At 41.9% G+C, this 16,171-nt stretch overlaps 1 protein-coding gene across 1 annotated transcript in view; it reads right to left on the reverse strand.

The window, feature by feature from the left end:
• Nucleotides 1-16,171, reverse strand: part of PGAM2 (phosphoglycerate mutase 2) — a 33,068-nt gene that overhangs the window by 6,217 nt on the left and 10,680 nt on the right. Inside the window, exon 2 of the mRNA XM_033950377.1 lies at nucleotides 15,314-15,494. Within this exon, the coding sequence (XP_033806268.1) occupies nucleotides 15,314-15,494 (181 nt within the window). The remainder of the gene's footprint in view (nucleotides 1-15,313; nucleotides 15,495-16,171) is intronic.

Genomic DNA, 16,171 nt, shown 5'->3' on the forward strand with positions numbered 1-16,171 from the left:
AGGAGGGCAGGCAATTTTCATTTACCTGAAGAAAAAGACATTTGTCCAATAAATGACTTTTGGAAACTCCTCCCATTATGCTAATGTATACCAAACAAAGCTCAACATTTAAAAGTATGATGTCTGATTATGTGTTTTTACAGGTATGTTCTGGGAGGAATGGAATCAATGATAATTGAAGTGCACTTTTCCATTTTTTTTTTGTCAATTATGAACTCTGCAATTAATTTCATTGATCAAGGCAAGATTAATTTACTGTAGCTTATTCCTGTGCCAAAACTCACTAAGTCCATGAATTCTGGCACAGAAATAAGTTGTTGTTGTTAGGTGCCAACAACTCATGTTCGAGTGCTAGTGACTTGATGAATTACAGACCTAAAAGAAATCAGTTTTGTGCAAGTGTGGTAAGTTCCTCCAGCATCATCCCCATGGTTGTTTTCAAGGTGTCCAGCCAACTGATTACAGGTCGCCCTCTTCACCTGGTTCCTTCGATCTTCCCAAACATGATGTCCTTCTCCAATGATCTTTTTCTTCTGATAGTGTGACCAAAATAGGACAGTCGCAACTTCATCATTTGGGCTTCAAGTGACATAGCAGGTTTTGATCTCTTCCAGAATCGATTTGTTAGTTCTTCTAGCAGTCCATGGCACTCATAAAATCATTCTCCAGCACCAAAGCTCAAATGAGTCAACCTTCTTTGTCTTGTTTCTGCAGTGTCCAGTTTTCATAAATGACCAATGAGAAAACAAATCTGATCTTTGTTTGGAGTGTTATTTCCTTGCCTTTGAATACTTTGTCAAATGCTGTTCTGTGGAGTATTTCTTTCCTGCTAGTTGCTTCTTTGTTTACAAAAGAGCCCAGGAAATTGAAGTCCTTTACAACTTCTATTCTAATACCTTCAAGCTCAAAGTCTTCATCATTTTCCGTGTTCATGATCGTCATCTTATTTATGTTCAGTTCTAATCTCATGTTATGACTTTCAACTTTGAGTTTTCTCAGTAGATACAGCATTTCTTCTTTGCTACTGGTGATGAGTGTTATAAACAACCTGGGCTATGCAGATGATACATTTCTGCCATCAACTTTGAAACCAACGCTAACTTATTCCAAATTTGTTTTTCTGAAGATGGTTTCGCTGTAAAGGTTGAACAGGTAAGGTGACAAGATGCATCCTTGCTTGATGCTGCATTTTATTGGAAACCAATCAGTGTTGCCATATTCAGTTCTCACTGAAATTTCTTGATTTTCGTAGAGGCTCTTTATCAACTGAGTTATATGTTTGGGGATTCCCATTTGTGCTAGAGTTCTCCATACTGAGCTCTTTGGGGAAAATGGGATAGAAAATGAATTAAATAAATAGTTTATTGTGATCCACACAATCAAAAGCTTTGCTGTAGTCAATGAAGCAAGAAAGGCTTTTTGTATAGAGGCTTTTTGTATTCTTTGCTCTTCTCCAATATCCATCTAACATTGACAATAAATATGCCTCTTGTTCCTCTTTGGCTAGTTCTTGCTCAGCATATGATTGTAACCTTCATTGTATTATTTTTAGCAATATTTGCTGGTGTGTGGAATTAATGCAATCATTCTGTAGTTGTTACAATCCTTGTTGTCACCTTTCTTTGGTATAGGTATGAACAGTGATCTCTCATCAGTTGGTCATGTTTTTTCCTTCCAAATCTGTTGACACAGTCGAGTGAGGGCCATGATAGCACCTTCTGAATCTTTGATTAATTCAATTGGCATACCATTGATACCAGGTGACTTGTTTTTCGATAAAGCTTTAATTGCTACAGTAAATAAAGTTTGCTTTGATGAATGAAAATAATTACATAGTTTAAAACTGACCAAAAAAATGGACCGAGTGAGCTTTGGAAAAGTGCACTTGTTTGCCACCCCCTAAAGCTGGATAAGCCCCTGCATCTGCACTTCTAGTGTACTGGCACAGGGGCCTCACACACATTACTATTGAACAAATAAATGCAGTTTCCTATCCTCCTTTTCCCACCTGTAACACGTGCACTTCTGATCTACACAGAGTACATACGAACAGAGGAAAGGGTAAGACAAACCTTGGAGTTTGTGGTGAATAGGAAGCAGCATGGATCTCAATATCTCTATGGCATGTACTTCTATAAGATAGGGGAGGGGTACAGAGTTGAAATGCCAAGGCAAATCCCTTTCTACCTGGAGCCAGTAGATCTGATTGTCTAGAGTTTGTAGTCAAGACATATACAGGAATTACCTCTTCCTTCTTCTTCCTTGGGCCTCTTTAACCTAGCTCTGGCCCTACCTCTTATACTTCCTGGTCCTTGTCTCTCTGTCTCCTCCTTCCTGTGTCACTTCCCCCTTAGAAGGAGCTTCCTATATTAAGGTGGCTCCAGCATTAGCAGGGAGTATCCAGCAGGGGAACTCCCTCACATTCCCTATGCTCTCTCTTTTTTGTGTGTGAGTCAGTTATGGTTTTACTTGAGCTGGAACGCTATTCCATACTTTTCCCACATAGGAATCCTCTGTGACTATCACTTGCCTTTTTGAATTCTTGCACCATCTTTATCTCCATCGCTTCTCATGGAAGAGCATTCCAGGCAACCACCAGTGATAAAGTTATTTCCTGATGTTGCTTTTCAGTTTGCCTCCTTGCAGCTTCATGTAATTTTCTCTGGTTCTATAGATAAACCTTCTTTGAAAGAGATTTGTTTCTTCATTAATACCTTTAAAATGTCTGTATCATATCTCCCCTATCCCTTGTCTCCTGCAGGGTATACATATTCAGGTTTTCAAATCTCTTCTCATAAGCCATCTGTAAGAGACCCCATACCATTTTGGTTGCTTTCCTCTGTGTCGCTTCATGTCTTTTTATATCTTTGGCAAGGCATAGCTAAGGAGTAGCCTGGGGAAGCTGTTTTACTACATTATTGAAATGTTTTCTCTGTTTACTGGCCGCTCTTATATCATTCTTGCTCTGCTTCTGTCAGATATGATGTTTCCTGAACTGCTGGCCTCACATAATGTGACCTCACAGCTGGGAAACAGCCACTTTAAAAAAGGGAGGATGCATTAGGGCACCTGCAAGCCAAGCTTCATAGTTTTGTTTTGGGGTTTGTTTGTTTTTTGTTTGTTTTTTAAAAGAGTGCATGAAACAGAAAGCCATTTATTTAGACAAGGAACTGTGGATCCCTCAAAGGATTCCTTTTCATGGCATCTGGCTCTCAGTTCAAAATCAGACTTGACCTTCTGGCTGACCTGGTCCTGGAAGCCTGCCTGGAATGCTTGACCTTTACAGAGAGAGGATAGAGGGAAGGCTCCTTTAGTTGAGATGGTGAGGGCCGGGGAAAGAGCCAAATCATTAAGCACCTATCCTTGAGTGAGGAGTGGTGTGAAACAGATGCAGAGAGGAGTCATATGAGAGAACAGTAGGATCAGTATAGAGAAAGGGGCTTGGAAGGACAGTGTACGAGCAGTTGCTCCTCTCTGAAATGTGATTCTCTTTGCTGAGAATAGCAAGGCAACCTTCAACTTCCCCTTAGAAGACTAGGGCACAAGTCCTCACAACACTGTGCAGACCGGTGGCTGCTATTGGGAAGATCAGAGGAACATTACTCACTGTAGACCCTCTGGGAGGACCTGTAAACCTGAACTCTAGGGCTGCTCCTTTCTTTTATTTTTTTGCTTTTATTTATATACTGCCTATCAAAGATATCTAGGCAGTTTACAATCAGGTACTCAAGCATTTTCCCTCCCTGTCCTAGTGGGCTCACAATCTATCTAACATACCTGGGGCAATGGAGGATTGAGTGACTTGCCCAGGGTCACAAGGAGCTGTGCGGGATTTGAACCCACAACCTCAGGGTTCTGAGGCTGTAGCTCTAACCACTAGGCCACTCCTTCCTGCAGGAGACAGGGTTCCACTCTTGACTTGGGCTTGTACCTTCAACTTATCAGATTGACTGGCAGCCAAGAATATAGTAGGTGGAATAGGACACTGTCCTGGTTTTTAAGGGATAGATTTAATTACAATTGGTTTTCTTCATGCCTAATTTACCTACTTTTTTGGGGGGGCTCCTACTCAATTGGAACCAACTCCAAAGGGACTATGGCATCATGAACCTTCATCACAAGCACCTGTGTTTTCCAGAATTTTATAATCCCTCTCTTTACTTTCTTTGCCCTGTCACTGTAGCTTCTCCTCAGTCAAGGGGAAGGTAATGGGGGTGGTGCCATCAATTCCAGACTGGTACTAACTGCTGAACGCCTATAGGAGCTTCTGACAGAGCTGCATCCTGCTGGAATGCTCTGTCTTCAGAAGAAATTCAGGTATACTCAAATGTGTCACATGTTTTAGTTAAAGTCATCTAGGTTTCTGAAAGATACTGGATCAAAAGCAACAAAAAAGTCAAAGACATTCAGAGATGGCAAACTTCTTGCACAAGCACACACAATCACTGCCCCACTATATAAAAAGGTTCCTACCTCTGTGCCTATCCCTGGAGCTAGCTAATCCTGAAGGCAACAGACTGTATTACCGCACCCAACCCTAAGTATCCAGTCCTAGAGGCAACAGGCACCACATATCACATTCCTGCACTCATTCCCAAGCTATCCAATCCTAAAGGCCACAAGAATTGCATCCCTGCACCCATCCTATAAGCTATCCAGTCCTGGACATGTGCTGTCTCCTTAGATTCTCCCAGTGTTCCAGCACCAGAATTGGTTAGCTTTCAGCCTGACTAAATGTATGTAGGGGTGGCACAGTGATGAAACAGAGAGGAAGCAAAGGAGATAAAGAAAAATAAGACATTACCACAGAACCCATGCATTCCTCTTGTGCTCCCTGACAAGGATACTAGGTGGAACACTATCTTCCATGATCCATTCTGCAATGATGTATCGCTGGAAGGAGATTCTAATTAAACTCCCAATACTAATTAAGACATTTTAATTGAAGCTGCAGCTAAAAATCAAGAGGCATACAGTAACTGTTTTACAGTGCAAGCACCAACAGCAAAATTGATGATTCATTTAGCAAAAACAGTAATGAATTTAACAGTTTACTATCTTGAACAGTTTCCCTCAGTGGAAACTAAAATTTAAACATATTCCATTTGAGTTCTAATTTGCACAAATGCATGAGAGAGCTTGGAAGGGGAAACCTCACTAATACATTAAGATCGTGCAGGTGGCAGAGTGGGAGGATATCTGTAAAGCAGGTTAGCTACTCTTTTAAGGAAAGCCATTGTAAGGATAACACTTCCTTATTAGGAATTTAAATAAAAGAGAGAAGAAAAGGTGGCCAATAAAAAAGATCAAATTGCAGATGATCTCGGAAATGTCGGAAGTGACCAGTGGAGTGCCACAGGGCTCGGTTTTGGCTCCGATACTATTTAATATCTTTGTAAGGGATCTACCTCAGGGACTTCAAGGTAAAATTGCGTTATTTGCGGATGACACTAAACTATGCAACATTGTGGGCAGCGCATCCAAGCCCAACAGCGCAACCGTGCCAGACACTATGAGGCAGGACCTACTTTTACTGGAACAGTGGTCTAATACTTGGCAGCTTAGTACTTGTTTATTATTCATGCTACAGGATCTTTTTTGAGTTCCGGATAGAGCATTCTTTGCACCTCCATCGCTTTATTTATTCTATTTATGTTACTAATATTCACATTGTCTTTGTACTTTTGCATTTGTATTTGATGTTGTCCATGTTTGTTTTGTTATATTATGTGTTTTAAATGCTTGAAATTTTAAATATTGAGAATCTAATAAAGATGTTTTATATATGCATATAATAATAATTATTGATAATTAGTGGTTTATATTTTATGTTGGTTACTATTTAAATGATGCTTATGCACTCTACTTATCTCATTCATTATCTAAGATCATTTAGATTATCATAGCAGGGGTTCTTTATATGTTTTTGAACTGAGTTTTAATGCCAAAAAGTGTAAGGTGATGCATCTTGGTAGCAATAACCCCTGCAGAACATACACCCTGAATGGTGAAAACTTAACAAGAACCATCGCAGAACGAAACCTGGGTGTAATCATTAGTGAAGATATGAAAACTGCCAATCAGGTGGAGAAAGCTTCAGCCAAGGCTAGACAAATGCTAGGTTGCATCCGGAGAAGTTTTATCAGCCGTAAGCCTGAAGTCATAATGCCGTTGTACAGGTCGATGGTGAGACCTCATCTGGAGTACTGTGTTCAGTTTTGGAGGCCACATTATCAAAAGGATGTGAAGAGAATGGAGTCGGTTCAGCGTATAGCCACCAAGATGGTCTCAGGACTTAAGGATTTCCCATATGAAGAACGTCTAAGCAGGCTGCAGTTATATTCTCTCGAAGAACGCAGAGAAAGGGGTGACATGATAGAGACATTCAAATAACTTACGCGCCGTATTGAGGTAGAGGAAGATATCTTCTTCCTTACAGGGCCCACGGCAACCAGAGGGCATCTGCTCAAACTCAAGGGTGGGAGATTTCATGGTGACATCAGGAAATACTTCTTCATCGAAAGAGTGGTTGATCGATGGCATGGTCTTCCACGTCAGGTAGTTGAGGCCAGTAACGTCAGGTAGTTGAGGCCAGACTTCAAGGGACGATGGGATAAACATGTAGGTTCGCTCCGTGGAAACGCTTAAAAAGAGGGTTCTTGTTGTTGAGGAAGGGTTCTTGGAGTGGGTTCGCTCTGGGAAATTCTTAGAGGGAGGGTTCTTGTTGAGGGAGGGTTCTTCGAGTGAGCAGACTTGTTGGGTCGATGGCCCTTTTCTGCCGTCATACTCTATGTTTCTATGATAGGAAATTGCAGACAGGTGCGACAGAAGGAAGACCCAGGGCTGGCTGAAAGCAGCCTACTGTGCATGCTGTTGCTATTGGCATTCAAGGTAATGTTTAGAGGAGCTGGAAAGAGAAGGGGAGAAATGTTGGACAGAAAGATAAGGGAGAGAAAGCTTTGAACCAGATTAACGGCCTCTTTTACAAAGCCGTGCTAGCGGCTGCACTGCGCTAATGGCCCAAAGCCCATAGAGATTTAAAGGGCTATGGGGCTGTTGCTGCGCAGCAGCTGCTAGCGTGGCTTTGTAAAAGAAGCCGTAAGTACTGGCAGTGAGCTCAGGGGCCAGGGATTTCACACCCTAGGCCAGACCCTCAGCTAGTCCAGTTGTTGAGCTGGCCCTTGTGGGGCTATACTAACATCTGCCAGGCCAAAATGGACAAGCTGATGATGAAATTTTAACAGAAATTAGGGACTCTAGAAAATTTGACAGCACTATAATAATGGGCGAGGTCATTTGGCATCATGATAACTGTGCCATGCTAATGACCATTGCAGTGCTAAGTGCTGCAAAGCAGAAGATCTGGGTTCTGTTTCTAAGTACAATTCTTGGGCCATCAGGGTCTGAGGATGCCACATAGACAGAGGGCATGTGCACAGAGAGAGAGAAGGCACCACCATAGTCTATAAGCCCTGGCCAAAGATTGTCACTGTGATGAGGAAGGGGTATAAAATAGGGAAAAAGAAGAGGAAGTATTTTCATGGTGCCACAGTCCTAATAGAAGCTGCAACAACTCCAGCCCTGGTTAGCCCAGGAATCAGACCCAGGTATAACAATGAGTCAGGCCCAGATTCTTGTAATCTACAAATTTGCATGAATAGAATGTAGAGTGAGCCAAGTGGTTAGAGTAAATGGTTACTGCAGATGGGCTGACTGGATGGGCCATTTGACCTTTAAATGCCATCATGTTTCTATGAAGGCGCTACACCTTCAAAGACATATTCACTAGTCCCTGAATTATGAGTACCCATGCAACAAGCATATTATGCAAACATTAAATCTGGCATGCCTTTTCTACCCTAGCTCAACATAAAATTGTTCCCATTAAGAAGCAACTTTGGCAACCTTTTCTAAAGATGATTACAAATAGGTGCACTAAATTAGATCCATACTACGAAAAGGGAAACAGAGAGAGATGACACATAATCCTTCTGGGAGTCTGGTTATATATTTAACTGTGGTTTTTCTGTAATTTTATATATGACTTCTCTGTTAATGACAATATTCAGACATTCACTATGCCCATGTGATCCCCCCCCTCAAAAAAAAAAAAAAAAAGAATGCCTCTGCTACAGAGCAGAAGGCACTGTGTGTGTGCTTGTGGATAGCAGAACACCATGGGAGGAGTTGGAGGCCCCCTTACCTGAGTGGGAAGGAGAACAGTATAAAAGACAAGTGAGGAATAACATCAAGGTTTTTGGTTTTATCCCAATTCTCCCACCAGTTCCTTCCATTTGACAGTTATTTTATGACATGACACGTAAAACAATCTTCTCAGTAACAGCCCCCACATTGTGGAATGCCCCACCTCTGGCTATGAGACATGAAACTAGCCTCTTAAACTTTAAATCCAGTCTTAAAACATTTATTTTCAAAGATGCTTACGAGATCTATTCCTAAGGCTTTTTCGCTTATGAGACTCAGACAATTGGTTCTAAATTAAAGACTCCCTTTCCCCTTTTGTTCTTTCCTTTCCTGTTTCTTTTTAGTTTTATGCAATGTATCCTCCCCATCTACCCTTACGTAACATGTTATGTCTGTTTTGTTTATGTAAGTCTGTTAGCTACCTCTTTTATATTTTTTACAATTTCAGTATGTATAACTGTAAACCGCTTTAGATTTTAAAGCGTTATATCAAATCCAAATAAACTTGAAACTCTTGAGATACTGACTGCTTGTGGAGGGAAAGTCCGAGAGAGTTTGCCAGAAGAGCAGACAACAGAGTGAGAGGAGAGAGAGTGGAACCTGGAGAATTTCAATGAGAGAAGATATAAAGAACTTAACCTTTCAAGGGGTCATCAGGAGAGGACAGAGTAAGGAGTGTGTGGAGACCCATCTAAAAGAGAAACAGTGAGTGAAAAGACTGCTTCTTGCAGAGCCTGTGTGGAATGTTTCAGCTTGATGGGAAAGATACAGCGGTCTGGGCTGAAGAAAGAGGGTGAGACTCTGGAGCAGCTCACTGTGTGTATTAAGGAATTGTATGAAGAGTTTGGGGAACATAATAGAAGTGTTTCTGAAGTGACTATATCATACACAGCGCCCAGCTCAGAAACTCAAAGACGGTTCTAAATAAGTTATTTTTTATAAGCCCTGGTCACGGATGCTTGAACCGACGAGCTGACTTGTGCCCATGAACTGTGTGTGAGTGGGACCAGAGTTACACCCATAAAAGGGCAATTCTACACTCCAGTTGTTATGCATATAAATAATTAGGACACTAGCACTTCCATGCTTAAGTTTCAAGTTTATTAGGATTTTATATACCGCCTATCAAGGTTATCTAAGCGGTTTTTACAATCAGGCACTCAAGTATTTTCCCTCTCTGTCCCGGTGGGCTCACAATCTATCTAATGTACCTGGGGCTATGGAGGATTAAGTGACTTGCCCAGGGTCACAAGGAGCAGCACGGGGTTTGAACCCACAACCCCAGGGTGTTGAGGCTGTAGATCCAACCACTGTGCCACACACTCCTTAAGTGTGCCCATTCCCACATAAGTGCTATTCTGCAAATACCCAATTAACTTTCACAGCATGTATGTGCAAGGGGGCATACACGGGGGCAGGACATAGGTAGGGCTCCCCCTTAAGCTGATAACTTAGACCAGGGGTGTCCAACCTGCGGCCCGAGGGCCACATGCGGCCCCGTGAAGTATTTTGTGCGGCCCTGGTGTTTTCCTCTGCTGCCCCCGGGTGTTTACCGTCTTGCCAGCTCCCTCCTCTGTCTTGCTGCAGCGTTTGCGCGTTTTTGCAGCCCCAGAAACATTTTTTTCAGCCAATGCGGCCCAGGGAAGCCAAAAGGTTGGACACCCCTGACTTAGACTATTCTAAGTTTATATGCATCCTTGCCATGTTTAAAGTGCCCAATGCAGGTGCTTAAATGTTAAACACACCAATCCCAGGTTATGCTTGATCTCTATATTATAGGCACCAGTTCTGTGGGTGCTAGAGAACCTCCAGTATTTTTATGATATACTTTATTAAATTTGGAGCTAAAATCTTCATGCTGCAGGGTAGGGTTACCAGACGTCTGGATGTACCCGAACATGTCCTCTTTTTAGAGGACATGTCCAGGCATCCGGATGGCTTTTTCAAAACTCGGCACTTTGTACAGGTTTTGAAAAGCTTCCAGCTCGGGAGCCGCATTGAGAGGGCATGTGCGCATGCATGGATGCAATGCGGTGATGTCACATGCATGTGCGCTTGCATGTGATGTCATTGTGTCACACCTGCGCATGCATAGATGCCCTCCCGATGCGGCTCTGAGCAAGAAAATAGATAGTGGGGCGGGGCTGGGGAGGAATGGGGGCATGGCTTGGGTGGAATGGGGTGGGCCAGGTGGAAAAGGGGGGGCCTGGGGGTGTGGCCATGGGTCTGAATTTTACATGAGGAAAATCTGGTGTCAAAGGAAGGCAGGAAAGAAGTGTTTCTGTATCCCAGTTGCTGTTCCCACTTCCCTCTGTTGCTATTGGCTGGAATATCTGACCAATGGGCTACAAGAGAAAAAAAGAGCTGTTTTACAGCCTATTGTGGGCTCTGTCTGACAGATGAACTCCAGGAGAATGAGGGAGCTTCTGTAACCAATGGGAAGATGAACAACAAGACTGAATCACATAACTTTATTGGCATGACAATTTTACTCATGTTGCCACAATATTATGTTTAGCAATTAAGGTAAAAAGGACAGAGAAGTAGAACAGTGAATTCTGCTGTGAAAGTCTGGAAGTAACAGAAAAAAGATGTAAGGGGGAGAAGGACTGGGTGATTATGACATGAACTAGGAGTGGAGCTGTGGGGAGAGAAATAGAGGTCTGGATGGAAAGGGATGATAGATATTTAAAGAAGTTTCTGAAAGGGATAGAGTTACCAGATTTTCCGTAACAAAAATCCGGACCCATGGGCCTGCCCAGTTCCACCAGCTTTGGTTATGGGTTCTTGGACGATCAGGCATTTTGATCGTCCAAGTAGCCACTTAGGACACTTTTTAGACTTTTTTAAAATTATTATTACCCCCTAGAACGTTTAGGTACTAGCAAGTCCTTTAATCAGGTATGGAGTCCATTGACTAATTTTATTACGTTATAATTAAAATTATGATTCTCTTTTTTTCCGTTAGATTCCTTTACACATCCAGGGAGGGTGGGGGTGGAATATTTATTTGGAAGAGTAAAATTAATTCTTTTTTATTATATTGATAGTATAATATACAATTTTATTGTTTATAATTAGGATAAGAAGGAGATAAAAATTGTTTAATGTAATTGTGATGATTACAATGTATTTTCAAAGTTTTTTTTTCTGATTCTTCAATTGTATACATTATAAAGTTTGAAATGTCAATAAAGATTTACAAATGATCCTGATGCATAAAAGCATTTCTCATCACCTTTGAATTTAAAGAGGAAATGATCAACATTCCTAGAGGCCATATTAACTCTTCCAATTTCAAATCAGACCTGCAAATCTTTACTTAAGAATCCTTGCAGGGACATCTCTATTTTCAATCCTTGCAGGGCATGTTTCTGCCCCACAGGACCAGATCAAGGTAGAGTTTAAAGGGGAGAAGGTGCACATCTGCTTATAGCATTTCCCCTTCCACATGGCCCATCTAGTCTGCTCATCTGTAGCATCCACTATCTCCTCCTCTCCCTAAGACAGGGGTAGGGAACTCCGGTCCTCGAGAGCCGTATTCCAGTCAGGTTTTCAGGATTTCCCCAATGAATATGCATTGAAAGCAGTGCATGCAAATAGATCTCATGCATATTTGTTGGGGAAATCCTGAAAACCCGACTGGAATACGGCTCTCGAGGACCAGAGTTCCCTACCCCTGCCCTAAGAGATACCATGTGCCTGTACCACACTTACTTGAAATAAGACAATCTTTGTCTCCACCAGCTCTACTGGGAGACTATTCCATGCATCTACCACCCTTTCTGTAAAAAAGTATTTCCCTAGATTGCTCCTAAGGTGGTGGAGAGGAAAATGGTGACGGAGTTCAAAAAAGTGTGGGATGAACACAGAGGATCTAGAATCAGACAATAATAGTAAATATTGAAGGACTAAGGCCAGTAATGGGCAGTCTTGCACGGTTGGTGTCTGTATATGGCCCTTTGGTGGAGGATGGGCTGGGGAGGGCTTCAATGGCTGGGAGGGCGTAAATGGACTGGAGTGAGCTTTGACGGAGAGTTCAGTAGTTGGAACCTAAGAACAGAGCTTTGGATTCTTGGATAGCTAAGAAGAAGAAGGGAAAAACACAACAAACCTAACAAATTTTTTGAGTGAATCAGGTTGGGCAGACTAGAAGGACAATTCAGGTCTTTATCTGCCGTCATCTACTATGTTACTATGAAATGCAGGAATGAATGGAAAACATCAGCCTCAGAAAATTCTTTTAATGCTGAGCACCCAAAGCGAGTGTCTTCCTTAAGCCTTCCTTAAGAGGATAGTCCCTCACAGTCAGGAATTTCCTTTACCATTAGTGGGCAGTGAAGGGGAATGCTGTGTTATTTCCTTGGATGCTGCGGGTAATAAATTTTTTAATAAATAAAATCAGAAATCTTTCCCTTTTGCTGTAGACTATATTCTGTTCTGGAGTGCATCTGTCATTCAGGGAGATACAGAAAGATCAAGCCAATACCTGGCATTAATGTCATCTTCAGTCCTTGAGACAGGCACTTATAATAAAGGATATTCAAAGAAACATTATAGAAACACCCAAAATGTCAAGAGAGGTGCACTCAGTCAGCCCATAAGTGTTTTCCCACTGAACTTTGTTGTCAATCATGGGTTTCCTGCCATCTCTGCCCAGAGAGCCCTTGGCGTATAGGGACAAACTTAAAGATCTCAATCTGTATACTTTGGAGAAAAGGCAGGAGAGGGGAGATATGATAGAGATGCTTAAATATTTACGTAATGTAAATGCGCATGAGTTGAGTCTCAGAGTAATCTAAGGAAATACTTTTTTACAGAAAGGGTGGTAGATGCATGGAACATCTCCTAGAAGAGGTGATGGAGACAGAGGCTGTGTCTGAATTCAAAAGGGCCTGGGATAGGCATGTGGGATCTCTCGGAGAGAGGAAGAGATAATGGTTACTGCGGATGGGCAGACTAGATGGGCCATTTGGCCTCTATCTGCCATCATGTTTCTAAGGTTTCACTACTAGCAGAGCTTCCAAGGAGCAGCAACTTTTAATTGAGAGATCTACAGTACTAAAGAAGAGGAGTAGCCTAGTGATTAGAGCACCGGGCTGATAACCAGCAAAACCAAGTTCAAATCCCACCATTGCTGCATGTGACCAACCTTGGGCAAGTCATTTAACCCTCCAATGCCCTAAGTTCAACCTTAGATTATAAGTCATCCAGACATAGGAAATTACCTAGTGTACCTGAATGTAACACACCCTGAGCTACTACTGAAAAAGGTGGAAGTAAAATCAAATAAATGCAAGCAGTTCTTCCCCCCCCCTGTTATTCTAGGAAAATACTCTAAAGCAACTGGCAAATTCCCTTTTCCAAGCAAAAGGAAACTATCACCATTCCATCGCTAAAGAGGTCAAATACAGTCCCATGAACAGCAGGTACTTCCTGGGGTCATGTCTGCATTCAGAGATAATCCATATTACAGAGATGTCAAAGGTGCACCATCCGAACCTGTAAAATGTCTTATTCCAAAGAGGGGAATTTTTCAAATGGTGTAGAGAAAGATGTTAGTGTCGTATGGCGTAGCAAAAATAAGAAAAAACGGTATAAAATATTTGCTTTGCTTTGGTGCCTCTGATGGGATATAAACAGATAGGAGGCAATATGCAGACAGTATAGCCCAGGTAACTGGCTAAATTCTCCAGGATGAAATTGCCCTCTACTCGGTAGCTAAAAACTCTGCACAGATCAGGTTTCAAAGTGCATGCACTTCTAGATGTAGGGAAAAGAGATGGGATAGTGGAGGCAAATTACACAGGAAGGTGTGCTCTGATTTCTTTCTATTGATGGGGAGGGGGGGGGTCACATGGCTTTTCTCCTCTCAGTACAATACAAATTTCTCAGTGATGTTGCAGATTCTACATGCTAATGCCTGAGGGATTGCATCATTGGATGCTGGTGGCGCTATGTGATAAGATTGTTAGACTAAGTTTCCCCGACCTTGAAAAAGATAAGCGAAACGCATTGGTACAAGGGGAGGATTACTGAATGATGGCAAAAAGCTAAGTTATTTATTAAGTATCTATAAATTATTGAACTCATAAACTATGAAATAAGTTAAGAAAATGAGAGTGTTATAAAGAAAAATATAAAACTAAAATACAGACTGGGAAAAATGAATTAAAACCCTATTGAGGTAGTAGACTCGAGGGATTGGTCTGATATCCCTCAGGCATTAGCATGTAGAATCTGCAACGTAACTGAGAAATTTGTATTGTACTGAACACGTATTGAAAGCCAGGAGGGCTGCCCAAGACAGAGGACTAGATGACTGTTTACAAATGGAAAATTTTCTCTCATCACCTAATACTTTTGAGAACATCATGTGATTTTTACTCTTTCCACAGGGATGCACGACAGGCATGACAGGCAGGAAGAAAATGCGCCAGTCCTGGATTTTACAAAAAAGGAGGAAAAATTAAATTTCATAAGCAAAAGGCTTTGTCCATTAGAAAGAGTCATGTTGGTGGAGAGTCATGTGGTCATGTGGTGGACTTAAGAGAATACAGATTATATAAGGGAAGATGGCACAGTTTTCTCCTCTCAGGCATGTCTGTCATGAAAGCAGCCATCGGTACACTAGCGCTGAGAGAAGAGGCTCAAAGAGTGTGAGAGAGACTTCAAATGCATATAACATACTCCTAATGAGGAAGACTTCACATTTTTTTACATTATAGTGTGTCACAGGAAGTACAGTTCTATAATAGAGCGCCTGTTTTGAGACACCTGCTCTGTAAAGGAACGTATAAGCCTACTTTCCTTTCTAGAATAATAATGTCAAATATATGTCAACCCTAGAGCTGATGTGTGTTTCTAAATTACTGAAAATGTGAATAAATTATAGCATTCTATAATTTGTGCATGTAACTGTGTGCCATACCCTCGCTCTGTGTGCCTCTACCTTCAAAGAACATGCTGGAATAATACGACATAGGCACAGTTTTAGCATTTATACACATATGTGCACATAAACATATATTCCAGTATTCAGGGCACCTAAATGTTGATGCCCACTTTATAGAATTAGCCACAAGGCCACCAGCATGAAGGTACCTACTTTCCAAGTGCTTTACGATGCCTCTGAGACTGTTTCCATGGGCGGCGATCAGCACTCTTTTGCCTGCCTTGATCTGAGGTGCAATCTCCTCGTTCCAGAAGGGTAGGGCGCGGGCAATGGTGTCCTTCAGACTCTCACATGTGGGCAGTTCCCCAGCCTTCAGACCAGCATAGCGCCGCTCCTGGAGAAGCAGTGATGGAAAAGAGGGAGCGAGACCATTTTATGTCAGAGATCCCAACCCTTAAACATGCCAAACTCAGAATGCCCAATGGATCATGACATGCACTAAAGGAAGGAAAATGGTCAGTTTTTTGGGCTGAAACACCAGCAGTTCAGGCAGCTCTTTTCCACAGAAGCTGGGTGTATCTGACCCCCATTCAGTGCCAGGACATTACCAGATCCCCGGCCGTACTCCCTCCCATGCCATCCACAACTGTTCTCTCTTTTGGAAATCTTCTGTGGCCTCTAATATGGCCCAAACACTGAATGAAAATGATAGGACTTGCAAAAACATGTTGATTTTTTAAAAATTTGTTTAGGTCATTCAGGGATACTTTTGCTAAGATGCCCTAAGAAATGGATTTAGTTCATTTATCCCCCTTTTACAAAACTGTAGCGAGCTTTTTAGCGCCGGCCACAGCAGTAACAGCTCCGACGCTCATAGGAATTCCTGAGCGTTAGAGCTGCTACCGCTACAGCCAGTGCTGAAAACCACGCTATGGTTTTGTAAAAGGGGGGGATTAATGCAGGACCTTCCTACATACTAAACCCATTTCTAGCACATCACAAAAATTTTCTTTTTTTCAGGTCCCATATTAATATTTCTATATGCGTGTTACGATCTGCAAAAATATTAAT

Source organism: Geotrypetes seraphini, chromosome 6 (assembly GCF_902459505.1).
Source record: "Geotrypetes seraphini chromosome 6, aGeoSer1.1, whole genome shotgun sequence".
NCBI classification, from domain to species: domain Eukaryota; kingdom Metazoa; phylum Chordata; class Amphibia; order Gymnophiona; family Dermophiidae; genus Geotrypetes; species Geotrypetes seraphini.